Genomic DNA, 22,640 nt, shown 5'->3' with positions numbered 1-22,640 from the left:
ACTCCATTGTGAAAAAGGCCCAACAGAGGCTGTATTTCCTCCGCCAGCTGAGGAAGCTTAACCTGCCACAGGAGCTGCTGAAACAGTTCTACTCCGCCATCATTGAATCCGTCCTCTGCACTTCAGTAACTGTCTGGTTCAGCTCAGCTTCTAAATCTGACCTCAGAAGACTACAGAGGGTAGTCCGGACTGCAGAGAGAATCAACGGTACAACCCTCCCGTCTATTCAAGAACTGTACTTATCCAGAGTGAGCAAAAGGGCTGGCAAAATCACTCTGGACCCCTCACATCCAGCACACTCCCTGTTTGAACTGTTGCCATCTGGTCGACGCTACAGAGCTCTGAGCACCAGAACGGCCAGACACAGGAACAGTTTCTTCCCCCAGGCAATCCATCTAATGAACACTTGACAATAACTGTGGAACACATTACACTATTTATATTTACAGACACATATACTTATTATCTAACACACATACTTAGTGTACACTTAAATTATTATTTTTTTGCACATAATATACCTGTACATACATAACTGCTCGTAATATATCTGCCATACAATTGTCAATTTGTATATTGTCATTCCTTACCTACTGATTTGTATTTTTTGTATTTTTTTATTCTTTTATTGTGTGTTTTTTTTTTGTGTGTGGACACTGTGCCTGCTCTGGAGAGCCCTGTGTCACGAAAAACAAATTCTCGTATGTGTAAACATACATTGCAAAAAATCCAACACAGAAGTGAGCCGTCGACCGCATCTGAGAAGCAGTTAAGCAAAGGTCTACATTAAATCTCACTGCTGTCTAGAAGAAACACCTGAGACATTATAGAGAGTGCATTTGGTATTTTCTTTGCTATGGGCTCAAGCTTCATCTCGTGGTTTCCCAGTAGGTATATCCCACATCTCCGGGACTCTCACATACAAGGGAACATAAGATTGCACTGAATAAGGAGATAAGATTTCCTATAATAAAATGACAAAAAAAAAAAAAAAAAAAAAACCGAGCACTGATGTTTTCAATTATACTTATTTCTGTTTCAATGACAATTCTTCCTTGTTCATAAACTGTGACTAATGAAATCTTGGGATCAGCATTAGGCAGTCTGCAATACATTACTGTAAGGCAATATGGAGATATAACTGATGTGGTGTTTAAGAGACCTCAAGAGAAATAACAGGCGGCTGATAAAACCAGTGGGGAAAATATTAAAGACATAAATAAGTAAGAAAGTGGAAAAATGTTTGGAAAGCAAAGAAGAAGAAATTTCATTTGTAGAAAACCGGATTATGCCTTTGAATATTTCAGCATGCCGGTTTGCTCTAGATAAAACAACTAAACAGAGCCAACACGGAACTTTTCCAAGCCATCATATCTTTTCACTTTGTGTCTGGAATTTGTTTGCAGAATTACTGAAATATTTATAACAACAACAGTGGAGGTGAGAAACTTGTGTGGGGTTAAGTACAGTCCTGTTGAGGAGAGTGAACTGGGTTGTGCCCTTCAAATCTCTCCTAGTGAGCCACAGTACTGCTGGATTCTCATACAAGACTGAAATGTGCTGCCTCTGTGAAAGATTAACCTCATGTACTCACGTGCCAAAATCTAAGTCACCATAAGAGGACAACATTTCTGACAAAACACTCTCCTCGCCAGAGAAGGTTTTCTGTGTTTTTAATGGCTCTGCTGTGCTGCAATTATCAACGGCACCACTGATTCATGGTAAAAGGAGGGGGCCAGAATCAAGCCTTTTAAAGAGAGAAAATATTTTATTTCTGACACCCCTTCATTTACACCCTTTTCAATTTATACTCCGTAAAACTGAATGAATGTCAAAATTGGCGCACAATCTGAAAACAATTAATTATGAAGTTTCATAATTGGAACTTTCCAAACGTGCATATAAATCTTTCTAAGTGCGCAGATGTTCAGAGTTCTTACTGGTGGCTGCAGCGGTGATGAAGGAGAGGTGAGCTCGGCTGCTCTTGAGCCGATTCTGACCCCAGTAAGAGACGGCCTGAATCTGTGCAGAGTAGTGTGTGTTGGGCTGTAGACCCTGAAGCTCCATCTGTGTTACATCCTACAGGAAATAAAAATAAGACATTATTATTGCAATGGTTTAGCATTAAGACATAAAAAAAGAGTTTTGCAGTAGTCATCCATGTTGCAAAATAAAGTGGATCTTCAACTTCAATTCTGGAGGGCCAGTTTCATGCAGACTTTATAACCAGTACCAATTAAACCCACCAGTTTGTAATTTGCATGTAATTCTAAACACCTTATTTATCTTGTTTGGGTGTGTTTGGTAAGGGTTGGTGCTAAACTAAAAGCAGTACTCTGGCTCTCCAGGACTGTAGTTGAAGAGCCCTGCCCAATACTGTCCAGGCTACTGACAGAGGTGTTTTCTATATGTCCAAAACCCCTGTGCTTCTAGTACTACTGGATCTTACTGCTGTCCTTGACACGATAGATCATGACATTCTCTTGAATAAGCTAGAGAACTTTGTTTGCATTAGTGGACTGACATTAGCATGATCTAAGTCCTGCTTATCTGACTGTTAACACTTTGTTTCAAGTTAATGAAGAAATCAATCACAAGATAAATATGGAGTGCCGCAGGGCTCAGTGTAAGGCCCTCTGCTTTTTTCCTTGTACATGCTTTTTTACTAGGAGACATTTTCAGGAAACATGGAATTAGTTGACACTGTCATGCAGATGATACTCAGCTTGTGTAAATAAGTTTAGCATTTCACAGTTCCAAATTTAATTGAACTCAGATTTACATATCTTAGTTGAAAGAACACAAATTTGCATGAAAGTGATTGTATATTTTTTAGATTTTGTATTATTGTTTGCTATGTGTTTTACGTAAAAAAATAATAATAATAAAAATGTTGCAGTGTTTGAAGTGGTGACATATTGTACACCCCTGCACTAGAATATAACCTGTCTCTTGATGGTTGCATTCTGGTGTTATCTTTGTATATTGCTTGACAGCAATCTGCTGTTTAAGGCATATCCTTGCTTTCAATTTATAAAGCCGATAATCTGTTTCATGCATTCATGACCTCAAGACTAGATTATTGTGATGTGCTAATGGGTGGGTGTCCTACAGGATTATTTAATATGAAAATAAAACAGGTAGAGTGATTACTAAAACAAAGAAATATGATCATATCAGTCAAATTTTAGTGTCACTATATACATTCCAGGAATTCTGCTATAATAATTTATAAAGCTTTGAATGGTCTGGCTCTGTAATACCTAAGTGAGCTCAAATCACACTATATTTAATCATGTTGGTTCTGGTAATTTAATAACACCAAGAATATCAAAATCCTCTGCAGGAGGTAGATCCTTTTCCTGTTTGGCTCTGAAACTCTGGAATAGCCTTCCTAGAAATGTTTGGGATTCAGACACACTCTGTCAGCTTAAGTTTACAGTACAGATCCATCTCTTTAACCAAGCATACACCTAATTCATCACCTAAACACATGGTTATGCTGCATTAGTTAGGTCAGCCGGAATTGAAAACACTTCTCATAAATCATAATTATAATGTGAAAGGTATCTATGCTAATATGAGTCATTTCATATGAGTCATTAATTTAAAATGAATTGCTTCAAGCTGGACAACAGTTGAAAACATCCGTGCTATCAATGACACCCTCTGTACTAGGAGGTAATTTACCAACAACACAGCTTATAAACACCTGATGTAGTTTTTCATTAATTGTTTTCAGCTTTCTACTTTTCTTTCAGAACAACCTGCTGGCTGACAATTTATCTTGCTTCAGAAGCTGACAATCCACAGAGACTCTCTTGCTGTCAGTTGTTTAAACTCTGTGGCTGAGAGTTGACTCCAGATCATGGGTCCTACAAGACTTCTCTGCTGTCTTTGATATGGTAAGTCACTAGATTCTCCTGTCCATCTTACCCTGAACTGGTCATAGCAAAACCTGCACTTTGCTAGCTTGTGCTTTCCTCACAGGCAGATCCTTTAATGTTTCACAGAGTTATGAGCTAACCATATCAACTAACCACTGGGGTGCCACAAGGTTCAGTGCTTGGTCCCCTCCTCTTCTCCACATATACAAGTGGAGTAGTAAGTATTGCCTGGTGGTTCTATCAATATTAAGTTCAAAGTTGCTTACTTGAATCATCATCTGCATATTCTTCTGTGGTGGAACAGTTTTCCAACCTCCACCCAATCTGCTCACTCAAGACCATGACAAGAAGACCTCTATGTTGATTTGAAAACATCAGTTTTCTCCTTAGTGCAGGATTCAAGAACTGGTCTAGATACCTTAGAGCAGTGGTTCCCAATCCTTGTCCTGGAGAACCCCCAACACTGCACGTTTTTGGTGTCTCTTATCCGACACACACATTTGAGGTCTGGGAGTCTTCACTAATGAGCTGAATTAGGTGTGTTTGAATAGGGAGACATCTAAAATGTGCAGTGTTGGGGGTTCTCCAAGACCAGGATTGGGAACCACCGCCTTAGAGTATAATTTTGGGGTATCCGGCTGGCATTTCATCATAAAGAACATGTACAAATAATGTGTTTTTTCTTTTAAACTAGATATAACCAGCACCCTTGCTTTTCTAAACATTAAAATCTTACAATGAGTTTGTCCAGGAAGTCACACTAAATAAGTCTATCATGTTATCTTCATCTATTACTGTAATTTTTCAAATAAAGACTACATATGGAGTAGTTTCTGTACATATATGAGACAAATAGTGCTGTTCTGTTAAATGAGCCATACTTTTGTCATTCCTAAATTCTAAAATATCAGACATATAGGGCCACTGTGCATTTAGTTTCAACTAAGTTGTGTTTTTTGGATTGAATAGATTCTTAATTCCAGGCAGTTTGAAAATGATCTGACATTTTCTACTACTCTCAGTAACTTTTAAATGCTTGCAGTGATCCATTCTGAGAACAAAAATCTGTCAGCTGTAATAGGCCTTTATAGGCTACTGTTCAATAAAATAGATTGCTTTCTCAGACACAGAGGTTATTGCATTGTAAAAACAAATTACCTAATCAAAACCATTTGAGAGCTGTGGCTTTCAGGAGAGCACTTGGACTACAACAAAATATGCTGATCACTAGGCCAGCTGCGTCTTTGTTTTGCGGTCGTGGTGGGGAACCGTGCTTTACTACATCACAGGTGGGGCACATGAGTCCAACACCTGTGAGGCGGCGCTGGCCAAAGGGGAGCGAGGCTGACCAGTGAAAACATACGTTTAAATCCTTAAAACCAGACGCAGATTTAGCACTTCCTGGGTCTTACGTTGCAAGACTGTAACCAAGAAAAACAACTTGGGGAAATTTCTCCCCTCTCTAAGGGTTCAGGTTCAACTTTATGAGAGAAAGGTAAAAATTGTTCTTTAACCTCAACAAGATTTTGGCCACTATCTGCAGCCTCGGGTCTGGCTTAATTTTCTTACTCATTCTTCTGAAATGAACTTTCCACACACATAAACACTGAGCGTAACCCCCTACAGGTTCACAGTTTAGCAGAGATATAAAAGTATGAGTAGTATTTGAGAGAATATGCCAGGAAAGGGGTGAGGCAAAGACCTGAGCTCAGGAGGGCTTACCCCATCTGTGACCCGTCCAGCCCGGCTCTGGCTGGTTGGGGGTGTTCCTCGAGTGCTCCAGGTCACCTTGTAATGGTGGACCACCAAGTCACTTTCCCCAGGGGCCTCCCACAGGACCAGAACACTCACTGTGCCATCAGAGTGAACTGTCTGGTTCCCTATTCTGGCATTCTGTGGGGTCTCTGGGGGAAACGGATCTGAAACAGAGAAGTGAAGGTGCTTCAGTCACACCACTGCTTTTCATCACAATTTCGTCAGTTTATTTGTGTTCGCCTGACATGACCTGAAGTGAACCACAGAAGAAAGACAGACCTCAGAACATATGCTCAAGACATGAGAATAAAGACAAACAATTGATAGCCAACATCATTGCTCTTGTGACATTTTCAGGGATGTGATTTTTCCAGATTTATACAAATTTTTTTCCACGCCAGCAGTGCAAGATCCGGTGTTTTCAGTGTCTCGGTTTGCAGTAAATGCAGCTCCACATGGACTCCATCTATATCAACCATCTTCCCAGATTTGCAATGAGAATCAATTATAAATCTGTGCAGTTCACTGGTTAAATGCTTTAAAGCAAAGTAAGCAAAGACAGACACTAATATTAGTACTGTAATTTTACTGTTGTTCTGTAAAAAAAAAAAAATCATATTATTAAACACGTTTTTATTTGACAGTACAATAGCATTATATATTTCTTTATTGATTTAATTTTATCATTTAAATAATAATAAAATAAAAAAATATTTTGAATAATGCAAATACTACTATTACTACTACTACTAAGAATAATAATCATTATTATTGCATAGTCAGATTGAACTGCCTGTTAGCATTTTGGGCTGGAATATGGCATAACCATTAAGCTTTCATAATATTCCTTTTTGTCAGGAAAGAAATGTCATCAGACCAGTTTCCCTTCAAAATAAGGGATTTTAAACAACAGACATATTAAAAAATATATTATTGTTGCTCATTAAGAATGGCTTTCTTGAAATAAGTAAAGGTCAATCAATTGTTGTCTTTAGTGTTTCTTGGCTCCACATAGAGTGTTTTCACAAGCTACCAAAGTGTTCAGCAGGAATAAAGGAATGCATATGTGTGTGTGTGTGGTTAATATGGTTCTCTATGAGTTTGTGTGCATGTTTCTGTTTATGTGGCAAACAGAGCTGTTCCAGACATGAGTTGAGTAGTGTGTGTATACGTGTGCTAATGTGTCCACCACCGCTGCTGGGAGACACACTCCACACATGACCACTGCCAGTGATGCGCAAATAATCCAGACAGGACAAGAGTGTAGACATAACATTCAGTCCGCGCCTCATTTTACTGTAAGCACACCCACCATAGCCTTAAAAACAGTTATGACTACAGACACAGAAATATTCATTCATGATCATTCATGTAGCTTGTTAAGAGCAGCAAATAATGTCAGTCTGCTAAGAGAAGGCCTTGGAGGGACATAAACTGAACACTTATAAGATACACATTATATTTTTACATTTCCTAAGAGGGTCACTCTTTATTTTAAGGTTTTATTCTAGCCATTAACAAAACATTAACTATGACATTAAAATACTAACTTGCCACTTTTTAATATCTAGTAAGGTAGTTGTTAGGTTTAGGTATTGGGTAGGATTAGGGATGTAGAATATGGTCATGCAGAATATGTGCTTTATAAATACTAATAAACTGCCAATATGGTAATAATAGACATGCTAAAAAGCAATTAGTAGGAATTGGTCTCTAAACTAAAGTGTTACCCTGAAGACAGCAGTCTTCAAACTTAATTATTTTAAATGAATAAAACATCAACATAAAACTCTATTTCATTCATACAAAACTTCTTATTGAGAATTAACAAAGTCAGATTGTGATACAGTGAAGGTGTTTGCATTGTGAAAAGCGCTATACAAAAAAAAAAAAAAAAAAAAAAAGGTGTTTGATCATTATAATTCAGGAAATATTTTTAAATAGCAGTAAGATCCAGTAAGAATATATTGTAAATATTTGTAAAATAACAATGACTGCCAGTCATTTGAATGTTTTGTCATATAACGGTTTTGTTATTTTATTAATTACAGATGATTTTTTGTAATTTTACTTACATTTGTATGTAATTTAAGAAAACTGCAAATGTGTATAAAAAGTAATTTTTCTGTTTCTGTTTCAGTGTTCCCTTATTTGGTCTTGTTCCTGTTCTCGTTGTCTCATTATTGGTTGATTCCCCGCACCTGTCTGTCGCTCGTTAAGTCTGCGTCATGTTTCCTTGTCGGGTCTTGAACGTCATCCTTGTGCTCTGTGTCTCCTTGTTGGATTATTAAAGACTCTTGTTTTGTGAAATCTCCACGTCTCCACATCTTCATGTTCCCTTGCTCCAGTGAATCGTGACAGAAGACCCGACCGAAACAGTTACCTCTGTGTGTCTACCCTCCGTTGTTGTATCCATTTATTTCCCCCTCAGTGTTCTGTTTCCATTGTGTTTTCCATGGATTCCCTCTCCCATCCAGAGTACCCCCTCCTCCATACTGAGACTCTAACCAGCTACCCGGACGACGCAGAGCGCATGCCCGAACCCACTGCTGACGGAGAGCCGGAGCCTGCCGTGACCAATAAGCCATCGCCGCACAGAGCAACAGAGCTGAGGATCACCGCGGAGCAAGAGCTGCTGATGACAGCCATCAACAAAGCCGGCTACGAGGGAGAATGCTGCGGATGATGTGAGCTGTGTATGGTGAGGCGACTGTGCCACACCAAAGAGGAGAGGGCTCCCGTTCCTAAATTCTGGCCTGAAAGTCTGGAGGCTCACAAATGCCCAACCCTCCCACCCGCTCCAGTCTCCTCCTCCGCTGTCATCTGGCAGCCCCTCTGCTCGCCCTCAGCCCACCATCTATGTGGTGCAAGCTCCGTGGGACTGCCATCCTCCAGCATCGCCGTGGTCTGAGTATCCCTTGACTCCGCCTCCAGCCTCTGGGCTCTGGACTCTGCCCATTGACCCGTCGGCTCCACCATGGCTCCTAGCTCTCTCCACTCTGCTGTGGACTGGCAGTCCACTAGCTCTGTCAGGCTCCCTCATTCCTCCGAGTCCACCTTGGTCTGGCATCGACCATTCTGTGCCACTCCTCCGGCTTTGCCTCGTCCCTCTCTCCCTACTGCTCCCTCTGGCTCCTTCATCCCTTCAGCTCCTCCTCAGTCCTCTGTCGCTCCAGCTCCACCGAGGCTTCCTGGATCCACACCTTTGCGCTGCCGGTACCAACTGCTCTGCCTAGGACCTCCGGATCCTCCCCGTAGCTCTGGCTCATCAGCTCTCCGTCTCCGCCTCGGGCTCCTCCACCACCTGCTCTCCCACCATTGCTCGGCCCCCTGGAGTCAGCGCCATTCGTCGTCCATGGCACCTCCCTCTGTTGGCTCCACTGTGGGCCGCCATTATAGCTATGGCCTGGGTCCTGCTGTGCTCCTCCTGCTCTGGGCCCCTCCTGTCTCCTCCCTTGCTTCTCCCTCTTTCGTCACCTCCCTGGTCTCTGTCCACCGACCCCCTACCTGAGCCTCCTCCTTAGACCCCCCCCCCCCCATTGTTATACGGCGACTGGACGCGCCTACCGGCGGGGGGTTGGGGCTGGGGGAGGGTTTCAGTGTTCCCTTATTTGGTCTAGTTCCTGTTCTCGTTGTCTCATTATTAGTTGATTCCCCACACAGATCTGTCCCTCATCAAGTTTAGTATAAATAGCCGCTTTTCCACTGTCGGGACAGTGTGAGCCAGTGCTTTAAATGGGCCGGGTGGGGCTAATAGCCTTGGGCCAGTAGCAACAAGGCCAAAATAGCGCTGCATTTCCACAGTCGGGCCAGAAGCTCCACTGCGCTTCACTAAAACCCGCCCTTTACACGCCTCTCAGGAACAACGTCATGCAACCCTATCATTTCACCAACAAAGAGAAGTTATCAGAAAACTAATAAGAAATAAGTCACTGGAACTAGCGCGATCACAAAATGAACATGATAAAAGTGGCCGCTTGTTTGCATGCTTTGTTATTTTTTTTTAAATCCTAAAGCATCGGCGTTTTACTATAATAAGTGATACATTGATCATAATGAATTAATTTATCAGGATTTAAAATTAGTCACACAGAAACAAAGCGTTATGAACATAGCCTGCTTATTTAGTCGAGTTGGTTTCTGTTTATTTGTAGTCACATACATCACATTTAGAAAGAATTATAATTTCTATATTTTTATAAAAGCTCCCGAACAAAAACCATTATTATATTTCAATGACAAAGGCTACGCTGGGCTAAACTCGAGACGAGACTTATGAAAGATAAAATATGTTAATAAATAAATACACCATTGTGATAGAGAATAAGAAGCTGACATCTGATTTCTTCAAGCAGTCATAGTTACCATGTTTACTATGGTAACGTTAATGGCTAGCGTGCATAGTCTTTTGCATCGCTTATAAATACTTCTGACCTTGTATGGTGATTATAATCCACATCGGATCAAGTTATTTCAAACACTCGCTGCTGACTGAAAGTGAGTTTTGAGCTCAACTTATTTTAAAAACTTATTTGATGCTCTCCAGACCCGGAGAAACTCCGCCTTTGTTCATAACCACTCCTCTAGCCCCAGCTGGCCCGCTTTGGCCCAAGGTTTTCGTCGGGCCAAAAACCCAGGCCATTGGCCCCGAGGAAGCACCGACGAGGCACGATCAAGCACTGGAAGTGACAGTGGAAACGCGACTGGCCCTGGCAAGCACTAGCACCCCCGCTTTTGGCCCGATAGTGGAAATGTGTCTAATGTGTAGTCTGCGTCATGTTTTCTTGACGTTTTTTTTGTGAAATCTCCACTTCTCCTCATTCCCTTGCTTTAGTGAATCGTGACATAAATACAGTTTTTTTTTAAATTATATTTTCAAGATGTGAAGTTAACTACATGTGCACATCCAATGCAATTAAATGCTCTTCTCCACATTTGTCAATTCTCTATGATATGCTTTCACCCGTTTTATCATTGGCCAGGCAAAAGTCATATGTCCAATCATCTAGAAAAGCAGAAGCACACACTCTCTCAAAAATCAAGATATCATTAACGTCTGTAGCATGTGTCACAAGTCACTAACCTTAGGCATGAGCAATATTGATAGTGATACTTGACTTAGCAAGCACTAATAATGCATTACATTCGGTCTCAAAGCATGAAAATAAAGATGCACAGCACATGCTCTGTTTCTGATTAAAGCAAAAGGCCAGCTGCTTTACCTCGAAGGCCAGTCAGTGTGCATTGAGCATGACAGAGGAAAGATGCTTTGATTTGTCAGTTTAGCTCACATGCTAATGTTGTGCCTGTGGGGCTTCTAAAGAGAGTGTGTTTGGTCTGTGAAGTCAGCTTCATTTCAGACTGGGGGGCAGCAACTAAACAAAGCACATAATGGCTAGTTCACCAGCACAAAACTGTCACTTTGTATTTGTTCTCAGAGAGTCATTAGGTCACACAGGATCATTCATCTGCAGGTTTCCCTCCAGCAATGCCAGCCACGCGCCCGACCTCTGACATCAGGCATTCTTAATTCGACCCCTCCCAACCCTCAGACCCCACATCCTCCAGCAGTTTCATGTCAGGACGAACTCCATGTGGTGGAAACTTCTTTCCAAGATCACCAGCACATTCTGTGCAAATGTTTAGTGTTTATGTGTCAATGGGTTCTGAAGTTGCCTGTGCCAATACGAGATATTGCTTCAGCGTTGGAGCATGCTAATTTCCGTTCCACTCTTAGCTAACGTGTGTTGACTGTCTTGACGCGAAGCAGATCGGACATTGAGAAAGAGCTTGGATGACGCTCCCAGGGCATTGCAGGAAGATGTCAGATATTTCTAACACTCGTTTTATTCTTGCTGAGTTTAGCACGCGCTCTCCAAGAGTCTGTAATCTTTCAAAATAGCAGAAGGTTTGATTCCAGTCGTTGTTGGCAGCAGCTTGTGTGTTGCCTCGGTCTGTGTGTGATTATATCTTGGCCATGCTATTAAACTCGAAACATGCCAACCCAAGCACCCCTGAGGTCTGGGATGATATGGGCCGTATCACTCAGATCAGAGAGCATTACAGATATGATATTAACCAGTCTGGTACCAAAAAACATTTCTTCGAATGTCTCCAAAAGCCAAATCCCAGGTTTGAATCAGAGTTTGATTTCAGCTTGCCCTGGAGGATGTTTTCTGTATCCATGGAAAAGCTTATTTCAGACTATTAGAAACATGTTTCACATACTGAGCGCCGGCCAGACCCTGAGCGCAGGAGGTGTTGTGTTTGTGCGTGGGTGAGCGTGTGTCGGAGGATTTACGGCAGTGATGCAGTACTGCTGCACTCTTTGGTCTGTCCTTTGGGGATTCGCACATTCTCTGCACTGCACTGTGTCAGAGACACAAAGCCTTTAGTCGAGTGTAAACTAAATACTGAACGGATACAGGTCACCTAAACGGTGATTTGTTTTGGAGAAATGGACCAACTGTATGTCAATCTGACCCAAATAGATTTTTGAGCTGTGGGAAATCTTGGTAATCCAATGTTTTTTTCTTGATATTTAATTACATTTGGGATCATTAACATGGAAAGTGTTGTTTTGTGGAATGTGCATATACAATTTCTATTATTATTGTGATGTTTGAGGGTCATTTTTAACCACATGGTTAAAGGCAGCTGCAACCCCCCCCCCCACAATTTTTTTTTTTAAATAATGCATTTTGTTATGTCAGTTTCTCAAGTATCCTCTAAGAGTATTTACATGTATGCATTTAGAAGATGCTTTTATCCAAAGAAATGTACACTTTTGCATACTGTGGCATACATTTTTTTTAAACAGTTTATGCATGTTAATGTTGTAATAATCTTAGCATTGCTAGTGCCATTCTTCTTTTGTTTTGAGCTTTGGGAAAGCACATAAAATACGTGTTTGCTTGTGTTTGCAATGTTAAAATGTTATTACAGTCCATAAAATTTAATAATAATAATAAAAAAATAGCTGTTAAATTCAGTTGTAAAATCATATGCTCTCATGTTTGTTATTATTTGTATTTATTTATTTTTGTAATGTATGAAAACTATTAATGTCAAAGGTTCACTGTTTTTATTTGATCTTTTTGGAGAGCAGCCATGTGTATCTTCGCAACAACAGCAATTCAGTTTCAGCTCTTTTGTGATGTCATTTTTAAACTATTCAAGTATTTACGCATTGTGAAAAAAAAGAAATAAAAATGTGAAGAAATAAATTGATAGGTAAAGAGCTTTTTGGACAGAGCTTTACACTAGCCATAAAATACATATAAATGCTTGCCAATTGCTGCTCTGAGATAAAGCTGATTGTATCTGCAATCTTGGTCTAAAATGATTTTTTCCTACCCAATCCAAACTCGGGGTCCAAAACCAACCCTGGAAACTGTCCACCACCCCCAAGCCATATTTAAACAAACTGTCCCGTGTGTTTTACTCTGTTTGACAGAAATAAAATGCGACTTCATTACTGTTCAAAATGAATATATATTAAAATTACTTCAGAAACAATTCACTTTGAGGAGTAATGGATCCAAGCAGCCAAACATATGTGAGGGATGATAATAGTTCCATACAGATCCAATGTGATTAATCAAATCAAAACAAAACAAGCTCCCGCAGCTTATACTGTACACCTCCATACAGTCCTCTGTGACTTCCTCCTTGAATAAATGCACGCTTCATACATTTCTCATTTATTTGCAACAGCCCAACATAAGACATTATTGAGCTATTGATTTAAAAACTGCATTTATGGTTTATTTGGCTGTTAGGCTTGATTCTTAGTGTTTTGTAATCAATCCTGGTGCCGACTTTAACTGTTTAACTGTATAATGGGAAAAACTCAATTTTATACTGTGAAATTTCTCAATTTCTTTGCTGTGTGCCTTCAAATAAATAATGCAAATAATCATTGGAAACAGTGTGTTTCCTTAAAAAATGCTGAAATAGTAAATGTAGTGTCAAAGCAGACAATCTCTGGTACCATCTAGCAATTATTCATTATCGCTTGCTATGGGTTCTGTCTTCAAAGATAACACCATAAAGTGAAAATGGCTGTAGAGGTGAACACAACTCCTCCCACGATCAGGCTATGTCTTTGTTATTGTTTCGAATAAGCGACCTCCAGCAGTGAAACTTACATATACATATTCATTTTGTACTACATAGGTATTCATAGGTGTGGTATTCACATCACATGTAAGAAGACAGCATTTAAGTTTTGTAAATTTGAAAGTTAAGTAAAGTACAGCCAAGCAAGTAAAGTTTTGGTTCTGAGCCTTCTCACAGAAACAGCAGAAATAAGGTGAAATAGCTATTTATTAACACTTATTATATAATGTAAATAAGGCTTTTATAAACCACCAATAAAAATGAAAAAATAAACAACTACTATCTTAATTTTAGCAGATACAACGTTTGATGTATAAAGAGGTCAAGTTCCAAAAGGATTTTTTTTGGTGATGCCATAAAAGAACTATTTTGGTTCCTCGAAGAACGATTTAGTGAACAGTTCTTAAAAGAACCCCTTTTTCTTAGTGTGAAGAATATTCTAATAATCTAAAGGACATTTTTAACTATAAAGAACTTTTTGTACAAATTTTAATTGTTAAAATGGATTGCTTTCACAGTGATGCTCATGTGCTACAGATGCAAAATGTGTGAAACAGGTCAGGGTGAGGGTGGAAAATGAGAGTTTTTGTGCAGAAAACCTTGAAAGCCATTACAAGTGTATGTGTATTGAATATGTGTGTGGAGTCTATTTGATTTGCTTCCATCATCTGATAACTATGTGAAGCAAATTGTATTATATGTAATGTATTGCTTAAAGAGCTTTTTACCTCGTACAGAAAAGAAATGCTTGCTGGGAGTGGTGAAGCCTCTCGTGCCCTGACTGTTGACTGCGCTAACTCGAAACTGGTACCACCTGTGGGGCCGGATGTCCTTCAACACGGAGCGGTCCTCCATGGTCTGGAAGAAGGGTTAGAGAGACTTTAATTAAGACAAATCCTCTCCTGATGCAGGATGGAAGAGCTCCATCACTGCTGTATGCTGATAAGAGTCCCAGTAATGACAGCTCGATCCAGCGCAGGGAGATCTCTCTATAAAGGCCTGTTGAAAAGCACAGCTCAGACATCCCTATCCATTACATCACGGATCCCACCGGGAGCTCAGACGCTGCACAATGAGCTGCCTGTTTCTTTCAATGTCTCTTAATCTCCTGAGAAGACCAGTCAGCACAGCTTTACTGCTTATGAAGAAAACACTCATTTAAGTGTGATTACAAAAAAAAAAAAAAAAAAAAAAAAAAAAAAAAAAAAGATGTTTAAAAGAACATTCTGAGCTCTTTTCAATTCAGCACACAGCATTTCTGGTATGGTGTTTAGCAAAGAAAATTATTCTGGCTTTCCCTCAGTGTAAAAAAATAAAAGGAGTGAAAAAGAAGTTAGCATACTTTTATAAAGAGTACTTATTAAAGGATATTAATTACAATTAAATGAAAATGTCTAATAGTTTACAATACAATTAGCTGACCTTTAGAGTGCAACGAGTGACTCACTTGAGTAAAATTTTAGCACATCTTCATAAGTCATTTCATAATTAATTCTCTTAAAAAAATGTTTACTTTGAAATCACATCTTTTATCTATGACATACTGTTAAATGTACACTTTTTAGAAACAGTCATAAAAGTGTCTCTTTTTATATACACATAAGTAGCTTTTTATTTCATTAATATTACATTATCTGCATTAAAAATATAGTTTTAATATTCAATGTACACTGCAAGTGAACATCCAATACAATTGAGTGTTCTTTTTTCAATTTTTCACATATAAATGACACAAGTGTACATGAGGGTTTCAAAAGCTGAAATGAAAGTGTATTGCAAATTATTCAAATACATACAAATACTTAGTAGTATAACTTAGTATGGGAATGTGATATTTATCATTTACAATAATATCGTAATTATTGTTTTAACAATGTGCGAGCTGACATTATAGAGCATGTAATTCCTCAAAAACATTCCTGTTTTTTTTTTATGTTTATAAGATATCATATAGTTAAGCAATATTACATAAGCAAGTGCGTTTTTCCCGAATATCGGCACGTGAGTGTAAACGCAAATGTTGTTTATTGTACTGTGGATTTTATACAATAGTACAATAAAATTCAACAATCAAGAAATTTATACTGAGTGAGTTACATTTTTGTCTACGAAAATAGTTCCAAACAAAGCCAGAGCAGAACATTTGTGCGTGGAAACACTGCTGTCTTTTTTTTCTTGAATAAACTTTTTTTAAACTGTTTTTGAACAAATCATGAGTCAATGGTTCAATGATCCATTCATAAAGAATTAATGTTTCTAAATGAATCAGCTGTTATGAATGAAATGTTTGAGTGAACAACTGGCCGTTTTAGTGTCATATTTATTTATTCATGACAGACATTAACCAGTCAAGGTACCTGCACAAAAACACACTCAGCAAAATATCCTTTAATTTTTGTTATAGCGAAAAAATCCCAAAAATAAAGAGATATCATTTTGTGTCAATATTGCACATCCCTACTTAGTAGTTTGAGACTGATTGAATCCTTGGTTTCAGCAAACCCTAAAAGCAGTTTGGCAAGTGTGTCCAGCTCTACAGCAGATTATAAACACTCTCTAAATGATCTTAACAACACACATCAATAGCTAATAAACCATATGAATATAGTTCTACTTATATGCACAGATCCCGTTATGACCATTCGCTTTAGTAGAATGGAGGTATTCTCTAAAAGTCCTTGAAAGACATTACTAGGAGGTTTGAAGAATTATGTGTAACAGTGGATTCAAGACTTCTTCCACAAACCTCAAACCCACATGTGCTTACGCTGAATAAACTAGACTCTTCATCTTAATCAGAGCTCTGTATCCGTAAGCACTTACCATGAGAACGGTCTGCCAGACCGACGCGTCGTCCTCGCTGGGGTGAATCCCATGATTCCACCTCCTCTGAAGAACATACAGAACTGGCTCAACAGAGACGTTAAACTTGGACATCCACGTCACCTTCAGATGTCCGTGCTGGTCCTCGGAAAAGGAAATGTCTCTCCTTGGCTTCAAAGGCACTCCTGAGAAAAAACAGAGACTTTGAGGTAAAAAGGTGAATGGACAATGAATCAAGGGAAGTCTATTTGGCCTACGAGGGTGACAATAAATCAGCTAATCAGGTCAAAATTACAACATTATATAAAAGTCTCACTGAGTATTTAATTCTTGCCTTTTACAAACAACAGCAGACACAGCTGTGAATTAAATTTGGGTCAAGGAAAAATGGACGTCTGAGATGAAGGAAATCTTAAAAAAAAGTTTAAATGCATTTTCATGGTTTCTAGAGACCTTTGTAATTTCTTAGCTTCTTAGAAATTTTTGTATTAAAGTTAATTTCATATGATTTAAACTGTATTACAATATTACAAAATGTATTTAAAAAAAACAAAACAAAAAAAAAACAATTCTTTACTACATATTAAAAAAATTAATTATTATAATAAATGAGATATATGTTAATTTTAGCTTTTTTTCATGGATAATTCATCCATCCAAAAAAAAAAAAAAAAAACTCATCCTCATGTCGTTCCAAACCTGTATGACATACTTCTCAGGAGCATAAAAGAAGATATTTTGAAGAATTTTGGTAGCCAATTTCAATTCCCATTTATTTAAATTTAATTTTTGTCCAAACAATGGAAGTGAATGGGAGCCACAACTGTTTGTTTACCAACATTCTTCAGAATGTCTTCATGTCTTACAGAAGAAAATCATACATATTTCAACATTCAAATCTTTCACAAAAAACTATTAAAATACATCCAATCTAAACATTTAAAGGGGTCATATGATGCGATTTAAATTTTTCCTTTCTCTTTGGAGTGTTACAAACTCTTGGTGCATAAAGAGGATCTGTAAAGTTGCAAAGTCTAAAGTCTCAAATCCAAAGAGATATTCTTTATAAAAGTTAAGACTTGTCCACACCCCCCTAAAACATCTAATTTAAACACGCCCCCACATGTCTACGTCACTGTGTGGGAAGATTTGCAAAACGCCACCCAAATGTTCACGCAAAGAAAGAAGGAGTAAGTTTTATGCTCGCTGTTTCCGCCGCCGCCGATTCATGGAGAAGCTGTGTGTGTCATTGTGAAAGCGAAACTACTTTGTTTGGCCTTCCAAAAGATCACAATATCCACTTTGTCATGCCTGGAGCTGATCCGTGCTGGTCGCTGAGGAAATATATCAACTTTGCGCTGTGGTTCGCCAGATCGGCTTTCACCGTGGACGAAGTGGAGTCCAGCCCGGGGTCATCACATGTGGTTGCCGCAACCCCCAGCTGCTCCTTGGTTGAATCCTCTGGCCGTTCCTCGTTATAGCTGCTGGCTGCCGCTCACTCTGGCCATTCCTCACTCTTTGCAAGGACAGTCTGGCGCTTCTGACTCACGGTATGTAAGTAGGTTTACATATGTAAAGGATTTGTCACTGATGATTCAAACGTGGATTTTGAGCAGTTTAGAGTAGCACTTGTTGTTTGTCGTTCCTCCGATCACAAATGCAGACATGGTTTTATGTTTACGTAGCGCGATATGCAACACAATGTGTAAAAAGACAGTATAAGTTATTTTAATCAGTAATTATGTCCCCACTGGATACAACAACTGCCTCGTTTGTAATGGGTTTTATTGATTTCGTCCTGTCATGCTGACCGGGACACGCCATAACAGTATATGTTGAGGGGCGTAACATTTCTGTAAGATGCTTGGAACATTTGGCCAATCACGCACTGGATAGCTGGCCAATCAGAGCACACCTCACTTTTCAGACCGATGAGCTTTGTAAAAAAACGATGCGTTTCAGAAGGCGGGGCAGAGAGGAGAAACAATAATGTACAGTATGTGGAAAATAATGTGTTTTTTGAACCTTAAACCACATAAACATATTTCATTACACCAAATACACAAAATAATGTTCTTTTTAACAGCATCATATGACCCCTTTAATAAATGGTTCCAATTAAAAATCAATGATATTTTTATGACTATTTTTTCAGTTTTACAAATGCAACTAAATGCATGGTTAACTAAATTTTTCAACTAAATGCATCAACCATTGGCCCCATAAGCTGTGTATTCTCATCCCATGCTGCAGTATGTGGTACCTCTGTAAAGGTTGGCTGGGGACTGGCAGGTGTGTCCACAGTCGTTTGAGCAGCACTTCTTGAAGCCGGAGCACTCGTGGTCGACCCCACAGCCCTCCACACAGGCTGCAGCGAATCCGGATGCCCGCTGGGGCGGAGGACAGTCGCCCTGCTTCTGTGACCGCAGCGAGCGCAGGAACTCAGCACTGGTCACACACTCATGATGTTTTACCGAAGACACAGAGATAAAAAGCTCATTTAAGGAGACTCTGTGATCCATCAGTAGGTAATTGACAGAGCATTGTAAGTCTATACTAGGGTTTTAATAGAAATGTGAGTGTAAATACAGAACAGTACACACATTTAAGTAACATTAATGTCAGCAGCAAAAACAGGGCATAACAGGTAAAGTGGTAAGTTTAATATGTTACTATAGACAGCCCCCATCATTTTATTTTATTTTAGCAGTCTAAAATGACTGAATTTGTTGCTTCTCTCAAAAATTGTGGTGATATTTGCAGGATTGTTTTCCTGTTGTTTTGCAGCAAATCTATCAATTTTTATGGTGTACTTCTAAGTGTTAGTGACAGAAAGACAGTAAATAACAATTATCTGTAAATATTTTTGCGCCTTTTAAATATTTGAAATTTTAAATGATCATTTCATGTTTAACAAATATATTATTGTCTATTATTATATATATTTTTTTAAATTTATTTTTTAAAATACATTTTCACTGTTTATAATAGTATTACCAGTTATTGCATTTACTTAAATTTTAAAAAGTGCATATGCAATAAAATATTGTACTTATTTAAATTTAATCTACTGGTAAAATCAGGCATTATGAAGTTTACAAAGTATTCACCCTAATATACATTACATTCTGTGTGTATAGTAGGTTAAAATTATCATTAAACTTCAAAAAAGTTTAATTTTGTCCCATGCTCTAGGGACAAGGAAATACAAAAAAGGCACAGGTCTCTCTTACTCCTTACTGGAAAGACAATATATGATTGTAGGTCATAAATAAATAATTTGGATAGATTAAATTATTATTATTAATTTTTTATTTTTAATAATTGATATATGGTCTGTCCATGCCTGCTCAATTTCAATGACATTCACTGCAATACCACGGCAGGGAATTTGACTAGAATTTTTTTTATTGCTAAAATAAAGACAAAAATGCAAGCTGCCACATATAATGCAGTGCAGAGTTTGTTTAATTTGCGTTAATTCTGCAACTGCAAAATCGCAAAATCCTGGAGGGACCGTACAGGGGTTTGTTCAACTCACTAACCCTAATAGCAATAGTAATAGTATTGCTTGATTTAGCACACATACACCACTAATGAGAGGCAGCTGCAAAGTCAGGGAGTGACAAAAAGTGAAAGAAAGGCAGACACCGAGTGGTACGCAGCGGTTAGACAAAGCCACCCACCCAAACCATACCGGGTGAGCCACAAAGGCGTCCGGCGGTCTCAGTGTGTCTGTCCTGTCGTGTATTTGTACTGACTCATGTGCTCTAGCCATCGTTGACACGCTGTCCCTTACGGCCCGAGTCAAACACACATAACCTCTCTGCTTCTGCACACACATGTGGCAGCGGGGTGCTCTGGAAATGGTTCATCTGCACAACATCTCCAAGATTACTCAACTCAACACTTCTGTCAGTCTGAACGAGGCACATGTTTCTTCCATTGGGTGAATCACAGAATTGGGAAAACAACAAAGGGCTTCACTGCCTGTTTCTAAGTGGCTGTGAAGAATTCTGGGTACTTATTACCCAACGCGTCTTATGCACAGTTGAACCACACAGCGCGTCCATCTGATGGACCTCAAGCGTTGAAACACTTCATGCTGACTGTTTAAATTAAAGCTTTGTTGAGATAATGATCGCTGAATTTCAACAAGATGTTAACAGTTGTTGCGCTTTCTGTGAAGAACAAAGGTCTGGACATAAACACACCTCTTATCTGGTTGACTTCAATAACGTGCTGATCTCCGCTGAGGGAAACATAATCTCTGTGTTCAACTCTAAGCCACTCTGGGGACATGGGATAAAAGGGCCATAAAATCACACTGGAATTCTGAGAGTCGTTCAATTGCTGCTTCAATTCGTTTTAGACTAACGCACACAAAACCACACGCATGCTTGACACGTCTTTGATTGCAGAGCGTGACTACATGGCTCCGTGTGCTAATTCATAAGCTCATCTCAGACTTACATTTGTGTGGTTTTTAATCAGAGAAACGTCACACACAATTAGCCTTTCCTTCACGGCTGTAACAATCTCCAGTTGGCGAAAACATAAGGAGGAATTCTTCCGTTGAAAGACTTACCTCGCAGGTCTTGGGAGACAGGGCTCGTCTTGTTTCCCATAATTCCTTGCATGGTTGTAGGCACTGCAGACAAACAAATAAACAGTCCTGAGTATGGGCTATAACTTTTTAAAATGCCACGGATAGCCTTGGAGAAACAGAACACACAAGTATTTGCATGTGAGTACAAGGAATGCACTGTTACAGTACAGCAGCCGTGGAAACACGTTCAAACTGTGTTGCATTGTGCAGATGGCAGAACTACAAACTGTGGAGACAAGCTGTTTAAAATATTGACAGATTGATGAATATTTCATGGGTTTGAAATTTGACCAAGTCTAGATGTTGTCTGGTTTAAATACATTTCTACCCTGTGTTTATTTTGAGTTTTTAAGGAAACTTACCCCAACACTAAACCTTGAGCTGAAATAATATTTTGCAAGAACAAGGTGTAAATCTGTATCGATGTTCAATTTCACACACTCTTTCCCCTTAAAGTGAACTATGCTACATTAAGGCCCTGGTACACGCAAAGTGAAATCACACAACAAACAGGTGTCACATCATTTCGAAATCTGGAGAAAAGGTGAATTTGAGTTCACTTTGGTGGTTTGAAAAAGCTTGCTTTACCTTCTAAATTACATTGGACCTTAATAGGTGGGTGTGACTTGGGCCTCTACCGGCTTTGATGAAAATATATTTTCTGTTTCACTTCTTCACTCAGGCCCTCACACCGGATTAGCACACATGTATGCAGTGCATGAATGAGGTGTTTTCATTTCATTTATTATGGGTGCTGAAGTGAAAACTTGCTGCCCACTACCCGTGCAACTGGTCCAACTTACATGGTAAATTGGCATGCCAACAAGGATGTAAAAGGTCACAGGGTTCAGCATCAGCTGCTTGTATGATGGTTGAGGTCAGGGGAGTAAGTTTTACCTGTACAGCTCTTACTGTATGCCCTCCGTTTTGCTTATCCCCCTTATCCTCACTCTAACCCGGGTCACGGCACCAATTCAACTGGTCCAACTCGCACCATTCTGAATGGGATGCAAACCAGCATCTAATATGAGAGGTGGGTACTAATAAGTACTCTCAAGACCATAGACTCCAGAATTAGCTGCTAGTGCACCTCTTGATGTCAGGGAAGTGAGGTTTAACTGTACAGCTCTTAGTATCTGTCCTCTGTTTACTCATGCCTCTAAGCCTCACTACTATCCGGGTCATGGCACCAAAGTAACTGGTACAACTTGCGCCACTCTGAGAAGGATTTGAATCAGCATCAAGTGGCATGGTAGGCAGGTGTACTAACAAGAAAACTAAAGACCAAATCCTTTGGCATAAGCTACTTCAGGTCAGTGGAGTGAGGTGTACCTGTACAACACATATGTCCTCCATTACACTCTCCTAAAACTCTCCCCTAAACCTCACCACTTTCCGGGTCATGGCACCACTCTGAATGGGATTCAAACCAGCATCCAATATGA

The 22,640-nt window shown here is 39.3% G+C and overlaps 1 protein-coding gene across 1 annotated transcript in view; it reads right to left on the bottom strand.

The window, feature by feature from the left end:
* LOC109075976 (anosmin-1-like) overlaps window positions 1–22,640 on the bottom strand; it is a 67,949-nt gene that overhangs the window by 11,642 nt on the left and 33,667 nt on the right. The window contains exons 3-8 of the mRNA XM_042748865.1: window positions 21,175–21,237; window positions 18,850–19,054; window positions 16,587–16,771; window positions 14,492–14,621; window positions 5,610–5,806; window positions 1,941–2,079 (exon numbers count right to left, since the gene is read on the bottom strand). Of these exons, the coding sequence (XP_042604799.1) occupies window positions 1,941–2,079; window positions 5,610–5,806; window positions 14,492–14,621; window positions 16,587–16,771; window positions 18,850–19,054; window positions 21,175–21,237 (919 nt within the window). The remainder of the gene's footprint in view (window positions 1–1,940; window positions 2,080–5,609; window positions 5,807–14,491; window positions 14,622–16,586; window positions 16,772–18,849; window positions 19,055–21,174; window positions 21,238–22,640) is intronic.

Source organism: Cyprinus carpio, chromosome B22 (genome assembly GCF_018340385.1).
Source record: "Cyprinus carpio isolate SPL01 chromosome B22, ASM1834038v1, whole genome shotgun sequence".
Taxonomy (NCBI): domain Eukaryota; kingdom Metazoa; phylum Chordata; class Actinopteri; order Cypriniformes; family Cyprinidae; genus Cyprinus; species Cyprinus carpio.
This window is presented reverse-complemented; position numbering and strand designations above follow the sequence as displayed.